Source organism: Urocitellus parryii, chromosome X, assembly GCF_045843805.1.
Source record: "Urocitellus parryii isolate mUroPar1 chromosome X, mUroPar1.hap1, whole genome shotgun sequence".
In the NCBI taxonomy this organism is placed as follows: domain Eukaryota; kingdom Metazoa; phylum Chordata; class Mammalia; order Rodentia; family Sciuridae; genus Urocitellus; species Urocitellus parryii.
Genome location: NC_135547.1, coordinates 92935122 through 92955218, shown reverse-complemented (window position 1 = coordinate 92955218; position 20097 = coordinate 92935122). Strand labels below are relative to the sequence as shown.

General features: G+C 34.0%; 1 protein-coding gene across 3 annotated transcripts in view; it reads left to right on the top strand.

Moving 5' to 3' along the window:
* The window catches only part of Rp2 (RP2 activator of ARL3 GTPase), a 45325-nt gene extending 26333 nt beyond the window's left edge, over positions 1-18992 (top strand). The window contains exons 4-6 of one of the 3 annotated variants that reach the window (XM_026413747.1): positions 13227-13312; positions 15953-16061; positions 18939-18992. In XM_026413747.1, coding sequence (XP_026269532.1) covers positions 13227-13312; positions 15953-16036 — 170 coding nt within the window. In that variant the 3' untranslated portion in view covers positions 16037-16061; positions 18939-18992. Of the gene's footprint in view, positions 1-13226; positions 13313-15952; positions 18270-18938 lie in introns of those variants that run through there. The other 2 variants (XM_026413746.2, XM_026413748.2) reach the window with 2 other exon arrangements.
* The last annotated feature ends 1105 nt before the right edge of the window (positions 18993-20097 follow it).

Here is a 20097-nt window from a genome sequence, read left to right as displayed (position 1 = left end):
CTTAAATATGAACCTTTAAACTCTTAACAGCTTCCAGAAATGAAATGACATAATAAGTGGACATCCTCAAGTGTGAGGGTTAGGAATAAAGTGAACATATGGGTAGGTCTAAATTAATGATTTATGTATTTTTGTGATGTTAGTGAAGTAGTATCATAGAAATGCTCTAATCCAAATAATAATATCTGCATTTAAAAAACAGAATGTTCCACAAGGAAGTGGTAAAATGTCCTGTTGCTGCAAAAAGTAGAACTAAAGTGAATGAGCAGATGTTATAGAAATTTCAGGAAATAAACATGGACAGATCTTTAAAACCATAGTTGCCCATAGGAAGTACTTAAAAACTGATGTGGTCATGTCACAAGGTCACAAAAGCCAACTTGAAGGAGGAGTTTTCAGTGATCAATTTTGGTGACAATTTGGCCATCTAAAAGAATAGCGGGTTGGAGATGTAGGTTAGTGGTAGAGCAGTTGAGTGCTTACCTAGCAGTGTGAGGCCCTGGGTTCAATCCCAGTGCCAAAAAAGTGAAGATACTAACTTAACAATAAAAGAAATCCATGCATCCATGGTGATAAAAAAGGAGAGGGAATAAAGGAACAGTCATCTATTTACAGAATATTGTGAGCTAATGGATGTAGAAGAAATGATGTATACTTTGGAAATCACCATTTTTCAACCTCAATGTAATAATTATTTCACACAAAGATTATCAGTGGATGCTAAAATTATGGGAGGGGAGTTGCTAAGAAATAGGATATTTGTACATTCTGATTTAAAGGGGGAAATCTTACAGCAAAGATTTGATGATCACCTTGTTAAAGTAATGATCAAAAGTAACATCAATGATGAACAGTTTCACATTGTGTTTTCCCTGATGTAATGCAATGAAAAATATGCCACATCACCTGGGAAGTGTTTTTGCCAAAAGACTTAAGAAGTTAAGAAAAGACTTAACTTCTAGTTTATGGGAAGGAAAGGAAATAAGTTAAATGATACCATGAAGAAACAAATTAGACAAATCCAAAACAAGACATTCTGCAAGACAACTGGTTGTTTCTTTAGACAGTGTCATGGAAAACAAAAATATGGAGGAACTCTTCTAGATTAAAGATTCTAAACATAACAACTGAATGCGATGAGTGAACCTTGATTGGATCTTGGATTGGGGTGGGTGGGCTATAATGCTATAAAAGGCATTTTGAGGACAACTGAGGAAATTTGAAGATGGTATGGATTATTATTAATTTCTGTAGGTATGTCACTTTTCCTTAAATGATGGTAATTGTGGTTATATAGCAGATGCAGGCTGTATCATGATGTCAGTAAAACAAAACAAAGCATTTGTGTGCACGTGATATATAGCAAGTAATAGAGCAAATGTGGCCAAACTTTGATTTTTGGTGGGTGTAGGGGGAAGGCAAATGGATATTTATGTTCTTCTTTAAACTCTTGTATAATGCATGAAATTTTAAAAAATTACAAGTTGGGGAAAATTTTTAAGCTGCCTAATTGGAAGAGTGAGCATGCTGTCAGCATAGATATTCCAACAGAGTGGAATGCAATGGGTCCTTATATTAGTCATTCTGAGATAGAGTTCTCGATCTTGGCATTGTTGACATTTTAGGTCTCCTACTTCTGTTATGGGTGGCTATCCTGTACATTATAAGATGTTCAGGAACATTTCTGGCCTCAAACCACTGGATATTAGTAGTTCCAGTTGTGGCATCCAAAGTGTTTCCAGACATTACCAAATGTCCTCTAGGGGGCAAAATTGCTCCCAGTTGAGAACTACTGTTCTAAGAGTGAACTTTTAAAAAAATTCACTTTTATCTTAGTTTGTACCTCAGAGTCTCTATATTTTCCTCTTCATTTAAAGTAGTCACCATTATTTATTTTTATTTAATGAATTATTGTTTTTGTTTTGTTTTTTGGTGCCAGGGATTGAATCAAGGGATGCTTAACCACTGCGACACATCCCTAGCCCTATGTATTTTGAGACAGGGTCTCACTAAGTTGTGGAGGCTGGTCTTGAGCTTGGCATCCTCTTGCCTCAGCCTCCTGCGTTGCTGGGAATACAGATGTGTGCCACATGCCTAGCTTTTTAAATAAAGCTTTTTGGCCCAAATAAGATAATTCATTATTCTTCATTTTGAGAACTTTCCAAACCCAAAAAATCCTCAGAACTATCTAGGGTGCTTTTAAAGATATAAATGTCCAACTTCCACCTCAAAAAGAATGATTCAAAAATCTCTGAGACATACCTTTAGAATCTGAATGTTTAAGTTCCCAGATGGTTCTGAAAACTAATTAGATTTGGGTTCCTTTGTTTTAGAGTCATTCATTCAACAAACATAGTAGATGAGGTCTGAGAAGTAGCAGAGGAATTAAATGATGTAAGAACTTCTAGGCACCGTAGAGATTTTGCATTCTAGTCTCAATGACATGAAAAGCTACTGGGCATTTTTATTTGTGGGTTTTTTTTGTCTTTTTAAAATGAACTTTTATAATGAAATGATTTTAGGATTATAGGTAAATTATAAAGCTAGCACAGAGAGTTTCTGTATAACCTTTACCTGGCTCTGTCTAATGTTAACATAGCCATGTTATATTCGTCAAAACTAAGAAATTTACATCAGTAAAATGCTGTTTAACTTCAACTATAGAATTTATTCAGATTTCACCAATTTTTCTACTTATGTCATTTTTCAGTTTCAGAATTCAGTTCAGGATCCCACACTGTTTTTACTTGCTGTGCCTCGTTAATCTCCTCCAATCTCTGATAGTTCCTCAGTCTGTCCTTTTTTATAACCTTGACTTTTTTGAGCAGTTCTGGTCAATTATTTTGAGGAATGTCCCTCAACTTGGGTTTGATGTTTTGTCTACTTAAACCAGAGTTATGGGTTTTGGAGAGGAGGCGAAGTGCCCTTGTTTACATATAACATCATGAGGCACAGGATATCAATATGAGTTGGTATCTGCCAGGTTTCTCCTCTGAAAAGTTTCTGTTTCTCTTCCATACTCTAGTCTTTGGAAGTGAATCACTAAGACTAGCCTAAATACAAGGAGAGAATTAAGCTCCTCCTTCTGGAGGAAGCAGTATCCATATACATTATTTGTAATTCTTCTGTAAGAGATTTGTTCTTTCTCCCTCGTTCATTTATTCAACAGTTTATTTCTATCAGTGTTGACTCATGGCTATGTATTTTATTGTTTGGTTATAATCCAATATTATCAAGTTGTTCCAGTTTTAACCATAGGGAGCTTTTCTGGATTGAGTTCTCTGTCCCTTTGACATATTCCTATCCTTTTGATTTTTTAATGCTTCTTTACCTTCTGGCTCTAGAAGATATTCCAAGCTCATCCTGCATTTTCTTTGTCCTAGAAATAATGTCACCCATTTCTCTAAGGAACCCTGATGACTTGTATTTTAGAATGGTTGGAAACCAAGATCTGGGTGTTAGATGTACCCATTACTCCTGGGATACCACTGGTTCTAGGCCTTTTCAATGCACAGAAGTAGAAAATACATGTTTGATTATTAACCCATATATACATGATATCTATAATTCATTCTTTTATCTATCTGTATATACATTCAAATATCTTTGACCCTATTCCAGCACCACAGGGTTCATCTTAGCCTCTCTTCTTGAATCTTACTCAAAGTGAATTATTTGGCTCCCATTATCTATAATTTAGTCATGCATTTGTTTGTCCCTAGCATACATAAAATGTAGTTTTAGAGTTACTAACCCATAACCTTGTGAGAAATTTATTTACCAACTAGAGTGCAATGGTCTTAAAGTAACCACTCAAAACACAGTTCAGTCTGCATGGTTTTGATAGATGTATAGCATTCACCACCGCATAACATAGAAGGCAGTTACAGCCTACAAATTTCCCTCATGTGGCCCCTTTATAGTCAGTCAACCACAGCTCCCAACAACTGATTTGTTTTCTATCTCTGTAATTTTGCCTTTTCCAGAATGTTCCATAAATGGAACCATATACTCTGTAGCCTTTTGGGTTTGGCTTCTTTCATTTATTAAAGTACACTTATGATTCAGCCATCTTGCTGAGGGACTCAATAACTTGTTTCTTTTTATTGCTGAATAGTATTCCTTGTACGGATATAGCACAATTTGTTTTTCCCCTTACTTGTTGGAACGCTGTGTTTCCAGTTTTTGCAAATTATGAATAAAAGCTGCTATGAATTGTATGTATAGGTTTCAGAGTATACCTAACCTTTCAAATTGCTTGAGTAAACACAAAGCAGTGGGATTGTCAAGTGGTAGGGTAAGTATTTGTTTAACTTCATAAGAAACTGCCAAACTTCTGGGTGTGATGACGCATACCTATAGTCCCAGTAACTTGAGAGGCTGATGCTTGACCTAGAATTTGAGGCCAGCCGGGGCAATATAGTGAGAATATATATACATATATATGAATGAAATTACAACACTCTTTTCCTAAGTGGCTGTACTATTTTGCATTCTTGCCAGCTATTAATGAGATTTCCTGTTCTTATGCATCCTTACCAGCATTTTGTATTGTCAGTTTTCTCTTTCTTTTCTTTTCTTTCTTTTTTTTTTTCCTTTTTGGTGTTGGGGATTGAAACCAGGGCCTCATGTATGATAGGCAAGTGCTTTACCACTAAGCTAGGCAAGTGCTGTACCACTAAAAGGCATAGCCTTTTATCAGTTTTGTAACAGGTGTGTCATGGATTCTCCTGTTCTTTTAATCACCTTTTTATCTTGGAATAATTTTAGGTTCATGGGAAATTTGTTAAGATAATTCAAATAGCTCCCATCTACCTTTTAAGGAGTTTTCCTAGTTTTAATATCTTACATAACCATGGTACATTTTCTAGGTATTTATGCCATTTGTTAATAGAAACAATTCTATTTCTTCTTTTTCTTTTTCTTTGTACTGGAAATTTAACCCAGGGGTACTTTACCACTGAGCTACATCCCTAGTCCTTTTTTTTTTTTTTTTTTTTTGAGACAGGGTCTTCTAAGTTGCTGAGGAAGCCCTTGATCTTGGGATCCTTGTGCCTCATCCTTCTGAGTTGCTGGGATTGTAGGCATATACCACTGCATCCAGCTCTTATTTTTCTATATGTATGCTTTTCATTCCTTTCTCCTGCATTATTATACTGGCTAGGATTTCACTATGATGTATATAGAGTAGTGAGAGAGGACATCTTTTCCTTCTCTCGGGTACAAATGTTCAGTCTCACCATTAAGAATGATGCCATTTGTAGTTTTTTCACACATACCTGTTATGTTATGGGAGTTTCTGTCTATTCCTACTTTGCTGTGTTTTTATTATTCATGGATAATAAATTTTGTTGAATGCTTTTTCTGCATTTATCAATGTGATCATATTTTTAGTATTCATTTAATCTGGTAAATGACTTAACTGAATGTTGAACCAGCTTTGTATTCCTGAGATGAACCTCCTTCATGATGACATATTATCCCTTTTAATATATTTCTAGATTCAGTTTGATAATATATGTGTATTTTTTGGTTTTATTTTTTGGTACTGGGAATTGAACCCAGCATCTTGCGCATGCTAAGCACACACTATACCACTGGACAGTACCCTAGCCTGCTAATATTTTGTGGGGGTATTTGCATATCTGTTCATGAAGGATGTTGGTCTGTAGTTTTCCTTTTCTATAATGTCTTTATCTGGTTTTTGCATTAGGATAATGCTAGCCTCATAAAATGTAACCTCCTCTTTTATGATCTTGAAGTGACTGCAGAAAATTAGTATAATTTCTTCCTTAAATGTATAGTAGAATTCACCAGTGAGATTATCGGGCCTGGAGATTTCTTCTTTAGAAGACTTTTAACTATAAATTTAATTAGTTTATTATATATAGGACTCTGGGCTATTTTTTTCTTCTTGAGTGAATTTTATAGTTTGTGTCTTCAGGGAATTGTTGGACTTCATCTAAGTTATTGAATCCATGGGCATAGAGTTGTTTATAGTATTTCCTTATTGCCTGTGTGATCAGTAGTGACGTCTTTCTTTCATTTCTGCTGTTGCTAATTTGAGACCCCTCCCCATCACTCAGTATTTGTCTTGCTTTTTTCTGATTTATTTCATTGAGCATAATGCCCTCCAGGTTCAAATGGTAGGATTTCCTTCTTTTTATTGCTGAATAATATTCTTTTGTATATGTATGCCACATTTTCTTTCTCTATTCATCTGTCAGCAGATACTTAGGTTGATCCCAAGTCTTTGCTATTATTAGTAATGCTGCAATGAACATAGGGGGCAAATATGTCTCCCAGATAATGATTTTATTTCTCTTGACTCTATACTTTGTATATATGGGATTACTGGATCATATGATAATTATATTTTTAATATTTTGAGTAACTGGTTTCCAATATGACTATAGAAATTTACAGTCCCATCAACAGTGCACAAGGGTTCTCTTTGCTCCATATCCCCTTTGGTACTGGGGATTAAGCCCAGGGGTGCTTTATCACTGAGCTACATCCCCAACCCTTTTCACTTTTTATTTTGAGATGGGTTCTCACTAAGTTTCTTAGGACCTCACTAAGTTCTGAGAGGCTGCCTCCCAAATCACTGGAATTATAGGCATGTGCCACTGCACTTCTCTTTTTTGATAATAGCATTCTGACATGTAAGAGTTGAAATCTCATTATGGTTTTGATTTGCATTTCCCTGATGATCATATTTTCATATAAAGTTTATTGATAATTTCAAAAAAATAGCTTTTTGTCTGATTTTTCCTTATTGATTTTCTTTTCAATTTCATTGATTTCTACTCTGATATTTATCTCCTTCTTTTCACTAGCTTTAGATTTTATTTGCTCTTTCTCTTGTTTCTTTAGGTTTGAGCATAGGTTACTGATTTTAGATGCACTATACTGTTGATTCATTAACATTGAAATCATAGGGCTGGGGTTGTGGCTTAGTGGTAGAGTGCTTGCTTAGCACGTGTGAGGCACTGGGTTCCATCATCAGCACCACATAAAGGTTTTTTTAAATTTTTTTAAAGAAATCATATCTAACAGTATTTTTAACTTAGAAGCTTATCTAATGCATATTTTCTCATGAGGTTCAGAAAAGCCTTCCTCAGCGTAGGAACACTGGGAAGGACTTCACCATGTTTGGGAACCATTTTAAATAGTGAAATCATGGAAAACATAAAAATATGAAAAATATGGCACTACCCAGACGGCAAAACTGAACACTTGTTTAGAGTATGAGAGCTGAACCAAGAAGGCGGAGAGCATCTGCTTGTTCGGCTTCGGATGGGAACATTCACATCAGGGAAGTCAAGGTTTTTGCAGCTCTGCAAGTCCAAGAAAAAACATGAAAACACTGCAAGTATTGATTTTCTGCAAGTATTGATTTGACAAATAATTTTAGCAAGTAGGCAAATTCACAATAAAGGGATTTGCCAATGAGGATCATCTGTGTATATATTTAATGTTAAAATTTTTTCTTTAAGTACTATGGTTATATCTTGAAAATTTCAATATATATATTTTCATTTTCATTAAATTCAGAGTTTGGCAAAATATGGCCCACTGTTTGCTGTAGTAAATGAAGTTTTATTGGAGCACAGCCATGCTCATTCTTTTATCTGTTATGTTTTGTGATACAACAGCAGAGTTGATTAGTTATTGATTCGTGACAGACACTGTATAGCACACAAAGCCTAAATTATTTCCTATCTGGCCCTTTACAGAGAAAGTATGTTGACCCTTGAATTAGTTAAAAACATTTTTAGTTCCCATTCAGACTTTTCTGTTGATCCATGTATTGTTTAGAAATATGATATCCAAACATTTTGGGATTGCCCAGATTTATTTGTTATTGATTTCCATGTTTTTCTCTTATGGTCCAAGAATGCATATTTGTATGATTTCTGTTTTCTTTAATTAGTGAGTTTGTTTTATGTCATGGGATATGGTCTATCTTTGTGAATATTCCCTGTGCATATGAAAAGAATGTGTACCTGCTGTTGCTGGTAGAATGTTCTATAAATGACCACTAGGTGAGCTTGATGGATAGTGCTATTTAAATCATCTGTATGCTTAATCATTTTCTGCCACCTTGTTCCTAACACTGGTGAGACAGTAGTGTTGAGATCTCCAGCTGTAATTGTGGAGTGAAAATGTATTTTCCACAATGTAATGTTTTTTAAATTTACGATTATCCACATGTTAATCAAAACTGGTGCACTAGTACATCAGAAGATTATTATGTTGCTTATTAGAAGTTCATTATATTCTAGTTAAAGAATATTAACTAAATTGCATGCCTATGTAATTCTACCAAAATTGTATTTCTGTATTCTACATTCTGTTCTCCTTATAGAAAACAGGAAATTTCAGTAATAAATGCCTAAACTAGTGCTTTCTTGTAGTAATTCTGAATAAAAGTATTCTCTATTCCACCTTAGTTCACACTTTCTACTCTGTGAAACTGGAATCTTACATTTTATTAACAGCTTTTTATTTCAGTGCTTTTGGAAATTTCCTTATATACTGCCTCTACTCAAAAGTAGAGTTTAATGACCCCATGTGTCCCATCCCCTAGTTTCTTACCTTTTTCTCATTCTTTAAAAAATCTATAATCTGCTTGGTGCAGTGGCACATGTCTATAATACCAGTGGCTCAGGAGGCTTGAAGCAGAAAGCAGAAAGATCAAAAGTTCAATGCCAGCCTCAGCAACTTAGTGAGACCCTGTCTCAAAATTAAAAATAAAAAGGGCTTGAAATGTTGCTCAGTGGTTAAATGCCCCTGGGTTCAATCCCCAGTACAAAAATTAAAATCTATAATCTCTTTTTAATCAAATTTTGATTTGTCCTGACATTTCATCCCTAAGCATTTCAGTGTCTATGTGAAAGAAAACAAAATTTAAAACAGATATTTTCTTAAGTAACCACAATGCATATAACAGTTAACAATAATTCTGTAAGATCATCTAATATCCAGTCTGTATGCAAATTACCCCAATTATCTAACAGAATTCTTTATGTAGTTTTAGAGTTAATTTGATCCAGATCCAAAATAGACACACTCATTGTAATTGGTTGTTTTGTATTTATCTCTTAACCAAAAACAGATATTCTTCCTCCTCTTTTTGTTTCATGCCTTTGTCTTGTTGAAAACAGTTGGTCAACTGTCTTTTAGTATTCTTGGGACTAATTCGTTCTTCTATCTTTCTTATAGACTAGAAGTTAGATCAAAGCCTTATTTACATTCAGGTTTAATTATTTTATTGGCAATAATTCTTCATAGGCAGTACTATTTTGCTTTAAATGAGAAGGTAAATTATGTTTGATTGTTGTACTTTCAGTCATGCTAAAATTGATCAGTGGATTCAGGTGGTAATGACCTTATCAATTTAGCATCCATATAGGATGCTGAAAACAATGTGATTTTTGCCTAAACCAGTTATTTTAATAGGATTTGCAAAATGACCAGTTTCTAATTGTATCACTACCTCTGTCTGCATTTATTAATGGACATTAACAGAATTTCTCCTTGTATGCCAGAGGTGTTTAGCTAACTTGAAATATGCTTCATATTAGAAAAGCAGAATAAATAAAGAGAAAAATAAACATCAATTTTGACAGTAATGAATTGGTACCCTGGCAGCCTCCAGTGGTATACGGTGAGTTTTGTTTCTTTTTCTAAATATAATTATGAACTCATGAATTTTTATATATCAGTGTTTTAATAAACTGCAGGAATTATTTACCATGTCTCATCTTTGGCCAGCGGGAGCCCCTTAAGACTGGTTTCTGTGTCCTTTTGATATAATTCCATTAACCTTTGATAGCTTCATTGCTTTTTGGCTCAACAAGATGTTCCAAATCAGACTGAAGATATAGTTGCTTGCCTAGTATGTATGAGACCCTGGGTTTGATTCCCAGTACCAGAAAAAAGGGTGTTCCAGGTTGATCTTAATCCATTTCTTTTCCTAGACATGGAATTATCTATTTTTTAAAATTATTTAGTTCTTGTTAGTGGAGAATGATGTTTAGAAATACAGGTACTACTTATTACTGGGTTGTCATTTCTTCCAGTATTTACAAGTAGATTCAGCCAGAACTAAGGTTTTTGTTTTAAAGCAAAAGAGATCATGAGTTCACATTGACATTTCTAAATGAAAAAAATTAAGATTATAGGCTTCTCTTTTATAAGGTTAACTTAGCTGTGTTTTATTAAAAATATATAGGAAGCTCTTCTCTGTCAAGACCTTTCTAAACTTGCCAGTCATATCTTTTTTATTTTAAAAAAAATGTTTGGTTGTAGATGTATGCAATACCTTTGTTTTATTTTTATTTATTATTATATGGTACTGAGGATCTAACCCAGTGTCTGACATATGCCAGGCAAGTGCTCTACCACTGAGCCACACCCCAGCCCCCAGATCTTTTATTTTTAGTGAAAAAAATTTAAATATAAAAAAACAATAGTATAACAAACCCCCATGCCTATCACCCAGCTTTAACAATTCCCAACTATGTTAGTTAGCTTTCCATTATTGTAACAAAATACCTGAGATAATCAATGTACTAAAAAGGAAAGGTTTGGTTTTGGCTCACAGTTTTAGAGGTTTCAGCCCATGACCAATTGGCCCTGTTGCTTTAGGCCTATTGGAGCACAGCATCCCATGGCAGGAGCATGTGTCAGAGGAAGCCTGTTCACCTCATGGGCTGGAATGAAAGGGAGAAAGAGAAAGAGACCAGAGTCCCACAATCACCTTTGAAGGAAAGCCCCCAGTGACCTAAGACCTCCCACTAGGCACTTCCTCTTAGAGTTTATACTACTTCTAAATAGCACCATGGTCTGAAGACCAAGCCTCTAACATATGGGCCTTTGGGGGACATTTAATATCCAAACTATAGCACCAACTCACAGCTAATATGTTTCTTATTTAATTTTTTTTCATTTTATAATACTTTTGTTCTGAAAATCTTGGTTCCTTATAATATGCTTTAACTTATCCTATAATATGCATGTAATAGTTTCAGAATAACAGCAAATTTTACTACTAAAATTGAGATTACTGAAATTTTAAGATTTCCTTCTATCTTTTTATCCTTAGACCATATTCCACTGAGGGTGTACAGGCAAAATATTGCCTCGTAAGGTTGGTTGGAATAATTATTTTCTCTGTGTGGTCATGTCACTAACTTAATATGCAGTTAGATTCATTTGTTTCAGCTTGTTTTTACTTTTTGGAACTGCTTTTGCTTTTTTAGCCCCCATATTTAATTTTGTTTTTTGAGGTGTTGATATGATATCCAATGTCAAAAATATATTTAGAAAGGTATATTCAGAGCAGTTTCACTTCTATTCCTGTCCTTTCCACCTGACCCCATCTTTTCTCCTTGTGTTAGTCAGCTTTCCATAACTGAGTACTTAAAGAAGGAAAGATTCACTTTGGTTCATGGTTTCAGTCCACTGCCATCTGCCTCCAGTATTTCTGGGCCTGTGGTGAGACAGAACATCATGCTGGGGAGTGCATGGTGGAACAAAGCTGCTCACCTCATGGTGGCCAGGAAACAGAGAGTGAGCTCACTTTTATAACAAGGCCCCAACTCCTCAAACCCCTTAAGCTATGAATCCATAAGTGGGGTTAATCGATTCATGTAGTCAGAGCCATCATGATTCAGTCACCCTCCAAAGGCCCTACCTCCGAACACTATTGCACTGGGGACCAAGCCTTCAACAAATGAGCTTTTGGGGGGATACTTAAAATCCAAACCATAACACTTCTTAGGTAAACATTTTTCTTAGTTTTTTTACCTCAACATTTATCTTTTTACATGACAATCAAACTTTCTAAACAGATCCATGAGTTGAAGTAGGTTCTCTAAACTAAGAACCTTTTCCTGTTAAGCCTCCCTTTAGAATTGTTCCTACTTTTACCTCATTTATCTCTTGCTCCATTTGATGCCCGCTTAATGTTATCTTCACAGAGCCTGCTGAGAGCAAAAAAAAAATGTCCCCAGTTACCCTCTTTTCTTTACCCAGTACTTATCTTGATCTCTACACTGTGATGCTGAAAAACTCATACTTTAATTTGTTCTGTGTCTAAGTGCATCATTGACTGCTATATATCCTGCCTTTTCTGTGTATGTTGTCTGTATTAAATCAGAAGCCTTCAGTTATTTTGGTGCCCCATGTAGTGTGATCTTTTCTTTCTCATTCTCATGCTTTGTCCTGTGGCACATGGCTACACTCAACTTACTATTTCATACTGATTCACCTTGTTATTTCATGCTTAGTACTTCATTATTCTATGTTGTTTTGTATTTGTTTAATGAGCTTATGTCTTTTTAAAAAGAAATTTGTAATTCCCTGGAGGTCAGGACTTCCCAATCACTGTAGGAAATAAAAATTAAATCTGTTAGGGATGCAGTGAAATTTTAATAAGTATTAATTGAATTAAAGGGCATGTTTTGCTAGTGTAATTTATGGCTATGCTTGCCAGCAATTTAACACCAGTAGTGCCAATTCTACATTTCAATCCAAGCTTACCAAAGATTAAATCATGAATCTCTACCCCAAAATTTAAGGTACAGAGAGTTTTTAAATTGTTCAAATTAATGTAAGGGAAAGGAGACACACATCCTTCTACTCAAAGGATTTTTTTTAAAAAAAAACTTTGTTCCTAGAATGTAGCTTTGAGACACACTCAAGGAAAATACTTTCAGATGGGCATTGGTGCCTTGCCTCAATTCCTATTTGGCTTAGCTCCATTGTTGATGGCCCAAAACTTGGCTGGTAAGTAGGAGAGTTGGAAGCAAGGCTGGCTGCCTGGCAAGACCTACTTATGTTGACTTGGATTGCTTTTGATCTTATTTGCTATTTTATCAAGTATTCTTTGTACTGCTAAATCAGTGTAGATTCTGTGGCTTTTATAGAAGAATAAACCCCAGAAAAGCCAGACTATTTACAACACTTTAAAAATGTGACACTAGTCCTATAATAGCACTGCAGCTATTCATCATGAAATGAGACGATGTTAATTTGTTTTATGATTAGTGTAGGAAGAAGAAACTGAGATGATAAGCCCCATCTGTCTACTTCCCTCTTCCTTTTCTCTCGCCCCCAAGGAAAATGCTGGAGATTCTTCAGGGAAGAATACAAAGATTAATTTTAGAATATATTTGTGTTCATACTAAGAAAACACTTCTTGGGTTTGCTTATAGGTCCTGTGATTGCCTTGGAGTTTAATGGAGATGGTGCTGTAGAAGGATGTCAATATATTGTAAATGAGATATTCAATGGGACCAAGGTACAAGACTTCATTACTATATTTCAATCTATACTTTCATCTCCTTTCCTTATAATCAAGTAGTATTTTTATCTTTGGTTTCCTTGGAACTAAAAACAACAGCACATCATAATTCTTAGAACCTATGGTAAATAATTGGGAATTAGTTTTGATTTTTTTCCTTGCCAAACTAAATTTTTTAATTGTTTTAAATGGGTAGAAATTAAGAATCTGCTTATTAATAACCTTCAATAGTACATAGTAAAAGTTTCTAAAGTAAAAGGTCATCAAATGTCTCTTTATGTCCCTTGCATTTTAAAAAATATTATATATTGAAAAGCATTTTATTTCTAAAATTATATTCTTTAGATGGACAATTTTGTTACACAAGATCATTCTTATTTGCTTCAGTAATTTATCACCAAAAATTGAACTTGAGGACTATCTAGAAATATCACATGTGGGCATTTTCTAAATGTGGTATGTTGCTGAGGTTGCTCTAAGAATTTTACACTTAAGGAATTTCATCAAAATAAAAGAAAGATCAGTAGAGTAGATGAAGGTGATTGAGGAGGAGGAGGAGGAGAAGGAAGAAGAATAGACAGGAAACGGGAAAACCAGTGGAATGAATCTGACTTAACTTTCATATGTGCATGCATAGATGAGGCACAGTGGGGCCTGACATTGGGTGTATCGTTGCAGACACTAATTTAAATATATATATATATATAAATGAATTGAAGAGGGATGTCTGGAGTAGAGGGAGGGGAGTAGGGAGTTGTGGGGGAGTGCTAGGGACTAAAATGCAGTGGGTTGTGTTCTGTGCTTCTGTGATTATGTCAGGGTGTATCCTGGTGTTATATAAAACTAAAATGAAATTTTTTTTAAAGTAAAAAGTCACTATAAACTTTTGCATTTGTATGCTTAAAAGTTTTTCAATAAAACCTTTAATGAAAAGCTTAATATAATAAAAACCCAAACATATAAAAGAGGATTAAATGAATGAATATGTAATTGGCTTTTTTTTTTTTTTTTGGTACCACTCGACCACTTAGCCACTTCCCCAGCCATATTTTTGCTGAGGCTGGCTTTGAACTCACAATCCTGCTGCCTTAGCCTCCCAAGTTGTTGGGCATAATTGACTGTTTTTTGATAAATATCTGGAAGGAAGTTTTTTTATTTTGTCCTATATCTTGAATTTGCAAAATCTAAAGCACTTTTTTCTTCTGTCTCATTTTATTATCACAATAGTACTAAGGGAGAGGGGAAATACCAGATTGAATATAAAAGGAAACTGAGAGATAAAATGGTTATATGACTAAGTCACTTTAGAGCTAAAAGATTTAGAGAGCATCTCATCCAGCTTTCTCATTTTACATGTATGGAAACAGCTGAGAGAAGCGTATTAAATTCCAACACCATACAGCTAGCTTATGATAAAGCTAGAATAGCACCCAGGACTTCTCTAATTCCTTCCTGGCCAATATTTGTAAATATTGTAGGAATGGTTCTATTGAGTACTGCTTTATTGATGTTCAGAAAATAGTTCATTTAAAATTGGTAATGAATAATGGGTGCAGTGGCACATGTCTGTAATCCCAGCTACTTGGAAGGCCAAGGCAGGATTGCTGGAGCCCAGGGGTCTGAAGCCAGCCTGGGCAATGTAGTAAGACCCTGTCTCCAAAAAATGTGGTGTATCTCAGTGGTAGAGTGTTTCCTTGGTATGCAGGAGACCCTGGGTTCAATCCCCAGTACCATGAAAAATAAAGAAGATAAAATTAGTAATAACATCTTTAGCAGCTTTCAAAACATAATCTTTAATTTTGCTTCTCAGACTATTGAGATTTCTTATTATAAAATAGAAGAAACAAAGAGTACTTTTTCTTTAAATAAGCTTTCTTATTCAGTAGCTTTCATAATATTTTGCATTAAACAGTAAGATTCCAGGTATAATAAAATAAAACTGAAGTATTATGAAAATGAAGGCCTTAATTATATCATAAGTGCTTTTATAAGAGCTTAATTTACATTGCAGCTATTGAAACGATATTGAATGGATTCTACAGAAAATCTACAGTTTAAATATTATAAATGATGTATTTTAATTCCTTTTAAATAATAAGTTTGTGCCTTTGTTCTGTTGGTAATGTGGCTTTTAAGAGTCACAGGGAGGAAGAGCAGGAGGAAAAGATTAACATTAAATAGAGTCATGAGGTAGGAGGGAAAGGGAGAGAAAACGGAAATTGCATGGAAATGGAAGGAGACCCTCATTGTTATACAAAATTACATATAAGAGGTTGTGAGGGGAATGGGAAAAAGAAATAAGGAGAGAAATGAATTACAGTAGATGGGGTAGAGAGAAAAGAGGGGAGGGGAGGGGAGGGGGGATAGTAGAGGATAGGAAAGGTAGCAGAATACAACAGTTACTATTATGGCATTATGTAAAAATGTGGATGTGTAACCGATGTGATTCTGCAATCTTTGTAATGTTTTGAATGACCAATAAAAATAAATAAATAAATATAAATAAATAAATAAATAAATATTATAAATGATGTATTTTAATTCCTTTTAAATAATAAGTTTGTGCCTTTGTTCTGTTGGTGATGTGGCTTTTAAGAGTCACAATATTTATTTTTGTTTCTTCTATATTTAAAATAGATGTTTGTATCAGAAAACAAGGAAAAAGCATCTGGAGATGTAGACAGCTTCTACAACTTTGCTGATATACAGATGGGAATATGAAATGCAATGTGGAACCAAGGACTTGGTATTAAGCCTTTTCCAACTTCTGTGTATACAGTTTGATAATAAGCTTTTCTGTATTAGCAGTAATTTTTACTAATGCTGTAATTGCTAAAGGTTATTTTTAATAACATGTTGAATATAGCATCATTTACTTGAGGTTCAGAAATAGTTCATTTAAATTAAGTAGTTTTAATCAGCTTAAAAACTATTTAACCTACTTCAATGAATTTATGATTTTGTTGCTCTGCAAATAATACTCTCATTAAAAACTGTAAGTGGCTATCAATTTGTGATTTTAATCCTAATTAAATGTTCTTTCAAATCTCTAATAATTTAAACTTTCCAACTTTCCTCAGTGCTCCATGATATTTGTTAGAGATACATTTCATGGCTTATTTTATCTTTTTTGTTAATTTAGAGATATTTGTTACTAGTTGATAAATTAGAATGAACATATGCACATTTTTTCATGTATACATATCCAGTTAAATATTTGCCTCCTAGTTGTATTATATGACTAGTGACATTTTGTACATGGAACTGATATAATACTGTAATATAATTTGTAAACTGAATTTTTTAAAGAAATAGGCATTTGAAAGCTGGGTATGATGGTGTGTGCATGTAGTCCCAGCTACATCAGAAGTGGAAGCAGGAGAATCACTTGAGCTCAGGAGTTCAAGTCCAGCCTGGGCATCATAGTGAGATCTCCATCTCAAAAGGAAAAAGAAGAAATAGGCATGTGATAACCAGCTTTGCAAATAACTACTAACTAATGTTGGTATAGCTATTTAAAAACTACTTTATAAGTAGTATGACTATTTGAATAAATTCCACTTTGTTTAGTTTTTTAATACAACTGCTAGGTGACTCATACTTCTTAGTAAGAAATAGTATATGCAACACTAAGACTATAGAGGCCCAATCACCAGCAGTTTTTACAAAGGTAATTGCTGTTTGATCAGCTCTTGTTGGGCTATCAAGATAATTAGAACATAACCTTGTGGCTTTTAGGTAAGAAATACTTAGAGATGATGATAAGCTATGCAGGTTATTGAAAAGCTTCATACATTTGATTTTCATTAGATTTGCCATTCATGCCAAGTAATGGTCAATATGGTAAAATCATTTTGGTTGTGTCAAAGCATTATTTCTCAAATCCATCTGACCATAGTAATTTTCCAGGATGTAAGGGAGATATACTTGTTTAGAAATTCACATTTTTACTCACATTCTTGGACCTAATCCTCAGATGCACAGGTTCAGTCTTTAGGAGAAACTTAAAGAGTATGATTTGATCTAAAGTAATAAATTCAGAAGGTGTTGATGGGTTGATCTTGTGAGAAGATACTGAACCTGCCATCCACAACTCATATAGCAGCTAATAGGAAAATGGCTTTTGTGGCACTGTTTTTAAAAAGAATCTGAAATTTAATTCTATTTTGATAAAACTAAGACCAAAAATGGCCACTTGTAAAAATTACTTTTATGACTGTTAACTGAAAATGTATTTTCATGTTTCATATGTTTTTGGATATATTCAGGTTAACTTATAACTACTATATGGAATTTGTTAACATGCAGAAATAATACATTAAAAAATTTTTCACTTTAAATTAGTATGTAACATTGAGAATCCACACTGTGCCTGGCCTCGTGCTATTAGCACTGCATCATTTAATTTCTTTCTATAGAATCATTGAACTTCTATTCTACAAAATCAATATAATTTCATAAGGCATAAACAAAAATGTTTAATATAATTTGGATCATAATTTACCAATGATCTTTGCAAATAGTGGTCAAGAGGACATTAACTTTTCTCTTAAGCTAAATTAACTATATCCCTTCCTTTTATAATTATATTATTAAGCACTATTCATACTTAAAATAATCATGATACTTTTTTCAAACCTAAAATACAATTTTATGCAAAGCTATGAACTGAGTTCTTTTATCTATCATATTTTAGCAAAAACTCAGGAATATAACTAACACATAAGGGAGATGTTGATTTAAGATTTTCCACTAAACTTAGTTATCTGTTAACCAAAGTTAATTTTCTATTCTTCAGTTGGATAAGAGCTTTCAGCCAAGTTTAATTTATCTTTAAAGACAGTCATTTGGATTCTGACTGTTTGAAAAGATTTTTACAAATAAGTAGTGCTATGATAGTTGTTTTTATAATTCTAAACTTTGATAGTAATCAATGTACTAAATTTGTTTCTGAATACCTTCTGAATTCATAAAAAATAGTAATGAAGACTTAGTAATTTTATTAAGTTGTACATGTTTACACATATTAGTTTATTTCTCTTGTGTTAAAATACTGCTGTTTTGTTTTGCTTCTGCATATTTATGTGTAGCTGTTATATGTAATTTATCTAGTGTTTATAAAATGTGATTTTTAATAAATGTTAAAATGAAAATGGCTTAACACTAATTTTTAAAGAGCACTTTTATAGCATACATTTACTCGTGTACATGCCAAAATTTGACGCAAGTTTTTAATACTGAAAACAAAATAAAATGGTCTAGTTCTATGTCTTAGAAGAAATGAGCTGTATGCGGTGTGTGTACATTTGTACACAAGGCACTCTGGAGAAATACAAAGGAAGTAGAAAATCTACTTTAAGGAATTTCCATATAATGCTTCCTTTGCTGATCACATTTTATTATGACTGAATAATTACTAAGATGAGGCATCTTTTTCTTCCATATTAAAAAATTATGATATAATTTCAGGTTTATACAAATTGACATTTTAAAATTACTATCAAATTCATCAACCTTTTATACCAAACTCCTCCCTCTCCTAGTCTGTAAATCAGAAGTACTGAAATGACAGATTGGTTAGTTTTTAAAATAATATTCTTTATTTTTATTTCTACCAATAAAGGTTCTACACGTACTTTGAGGACATTTGGAACATTGGGGATAAAAGAGAAATCACAAGAAAACAATAAAATTGCTTCCCATCGTATAAAATTCTTGATGTCTAAGATGTATTTTTCTCATTTATAAAGGATATATTTAACTATTCTCTATAGAAAGAGTAGGTATGCAATTAGGGTATGATTATGCCTTCAAAACACATTCTAGAAAATACTTTATCCTTTAAAAGTATAATAAAAAAGGCCAAAATTCATGTGAATTACAGTAATGTACTATAGTTTGGATCTGGACTATCTCCCAGAGACCTATGTGCTAAAGGCATAGTTGCCCGCCTATATGCTATTGGGAGATGGTTGAATCTTAAGGAGGTAGGCCTAGTGGAAGGAAGTTAGGTCATTGGGTATAATAGACCCTTGAAGGGGATATTGGGACCCTGGCCTCTTCTTTCCCTGTCTCTTTTTTGCTTCTTGGCTCCATGAGATGAGCATCTTTGCCCCACTATGATGTACTACCTTGCCACAGACTCAATTAACCATGGAATGAAACCTCTGAAATTATGAGCTAAAATAAACCTTTCTTACTTAAAAGTTGATTAATAAGCTGGGTGTGGTGGCATATACTTGAAATCCCAGCAACTTGGGAGGCCAAAATAGGAGGATCACAAATCGAGGCCAGCCTCCACAACTGAGTAAGACCCCATCTCAAAATTTTTAAAAGATGGGGTTCAGGTGTGGTGGCACACATCTGAAATCCCAATAGCTCAGTAGCCTGAGGCAGGAGGATCACAAGTTCAAAACCAGCCTCAGGAACTTAGTGAGGCCCTAAGCAACTTATTGAAACCCTGTCTCAAAAACTAAAAGGGCTGGAAATGTGGCTCAGTGGTAAATCATCTCAGGGTTCAATACCCAGTACCTAAATAAATAAATAAGGCCTGGGTTATCTCCAGTAAAACAAACAAACAAACACACACACACACACACACACACACACACTCGCTGATTTATCTCAAGTATTTGTTAGAGCAATGGACTAACATAATGAACACTTTTTTTTGAAAATGGAGTCACTGAGTGTTGGCTTGCTTTTCTCCTTTGGTATATAGAATGTTTGAGGGGAGGTGTAAATAAGCCTTTATAATACTTCATCTCTTTCCTTATATGACA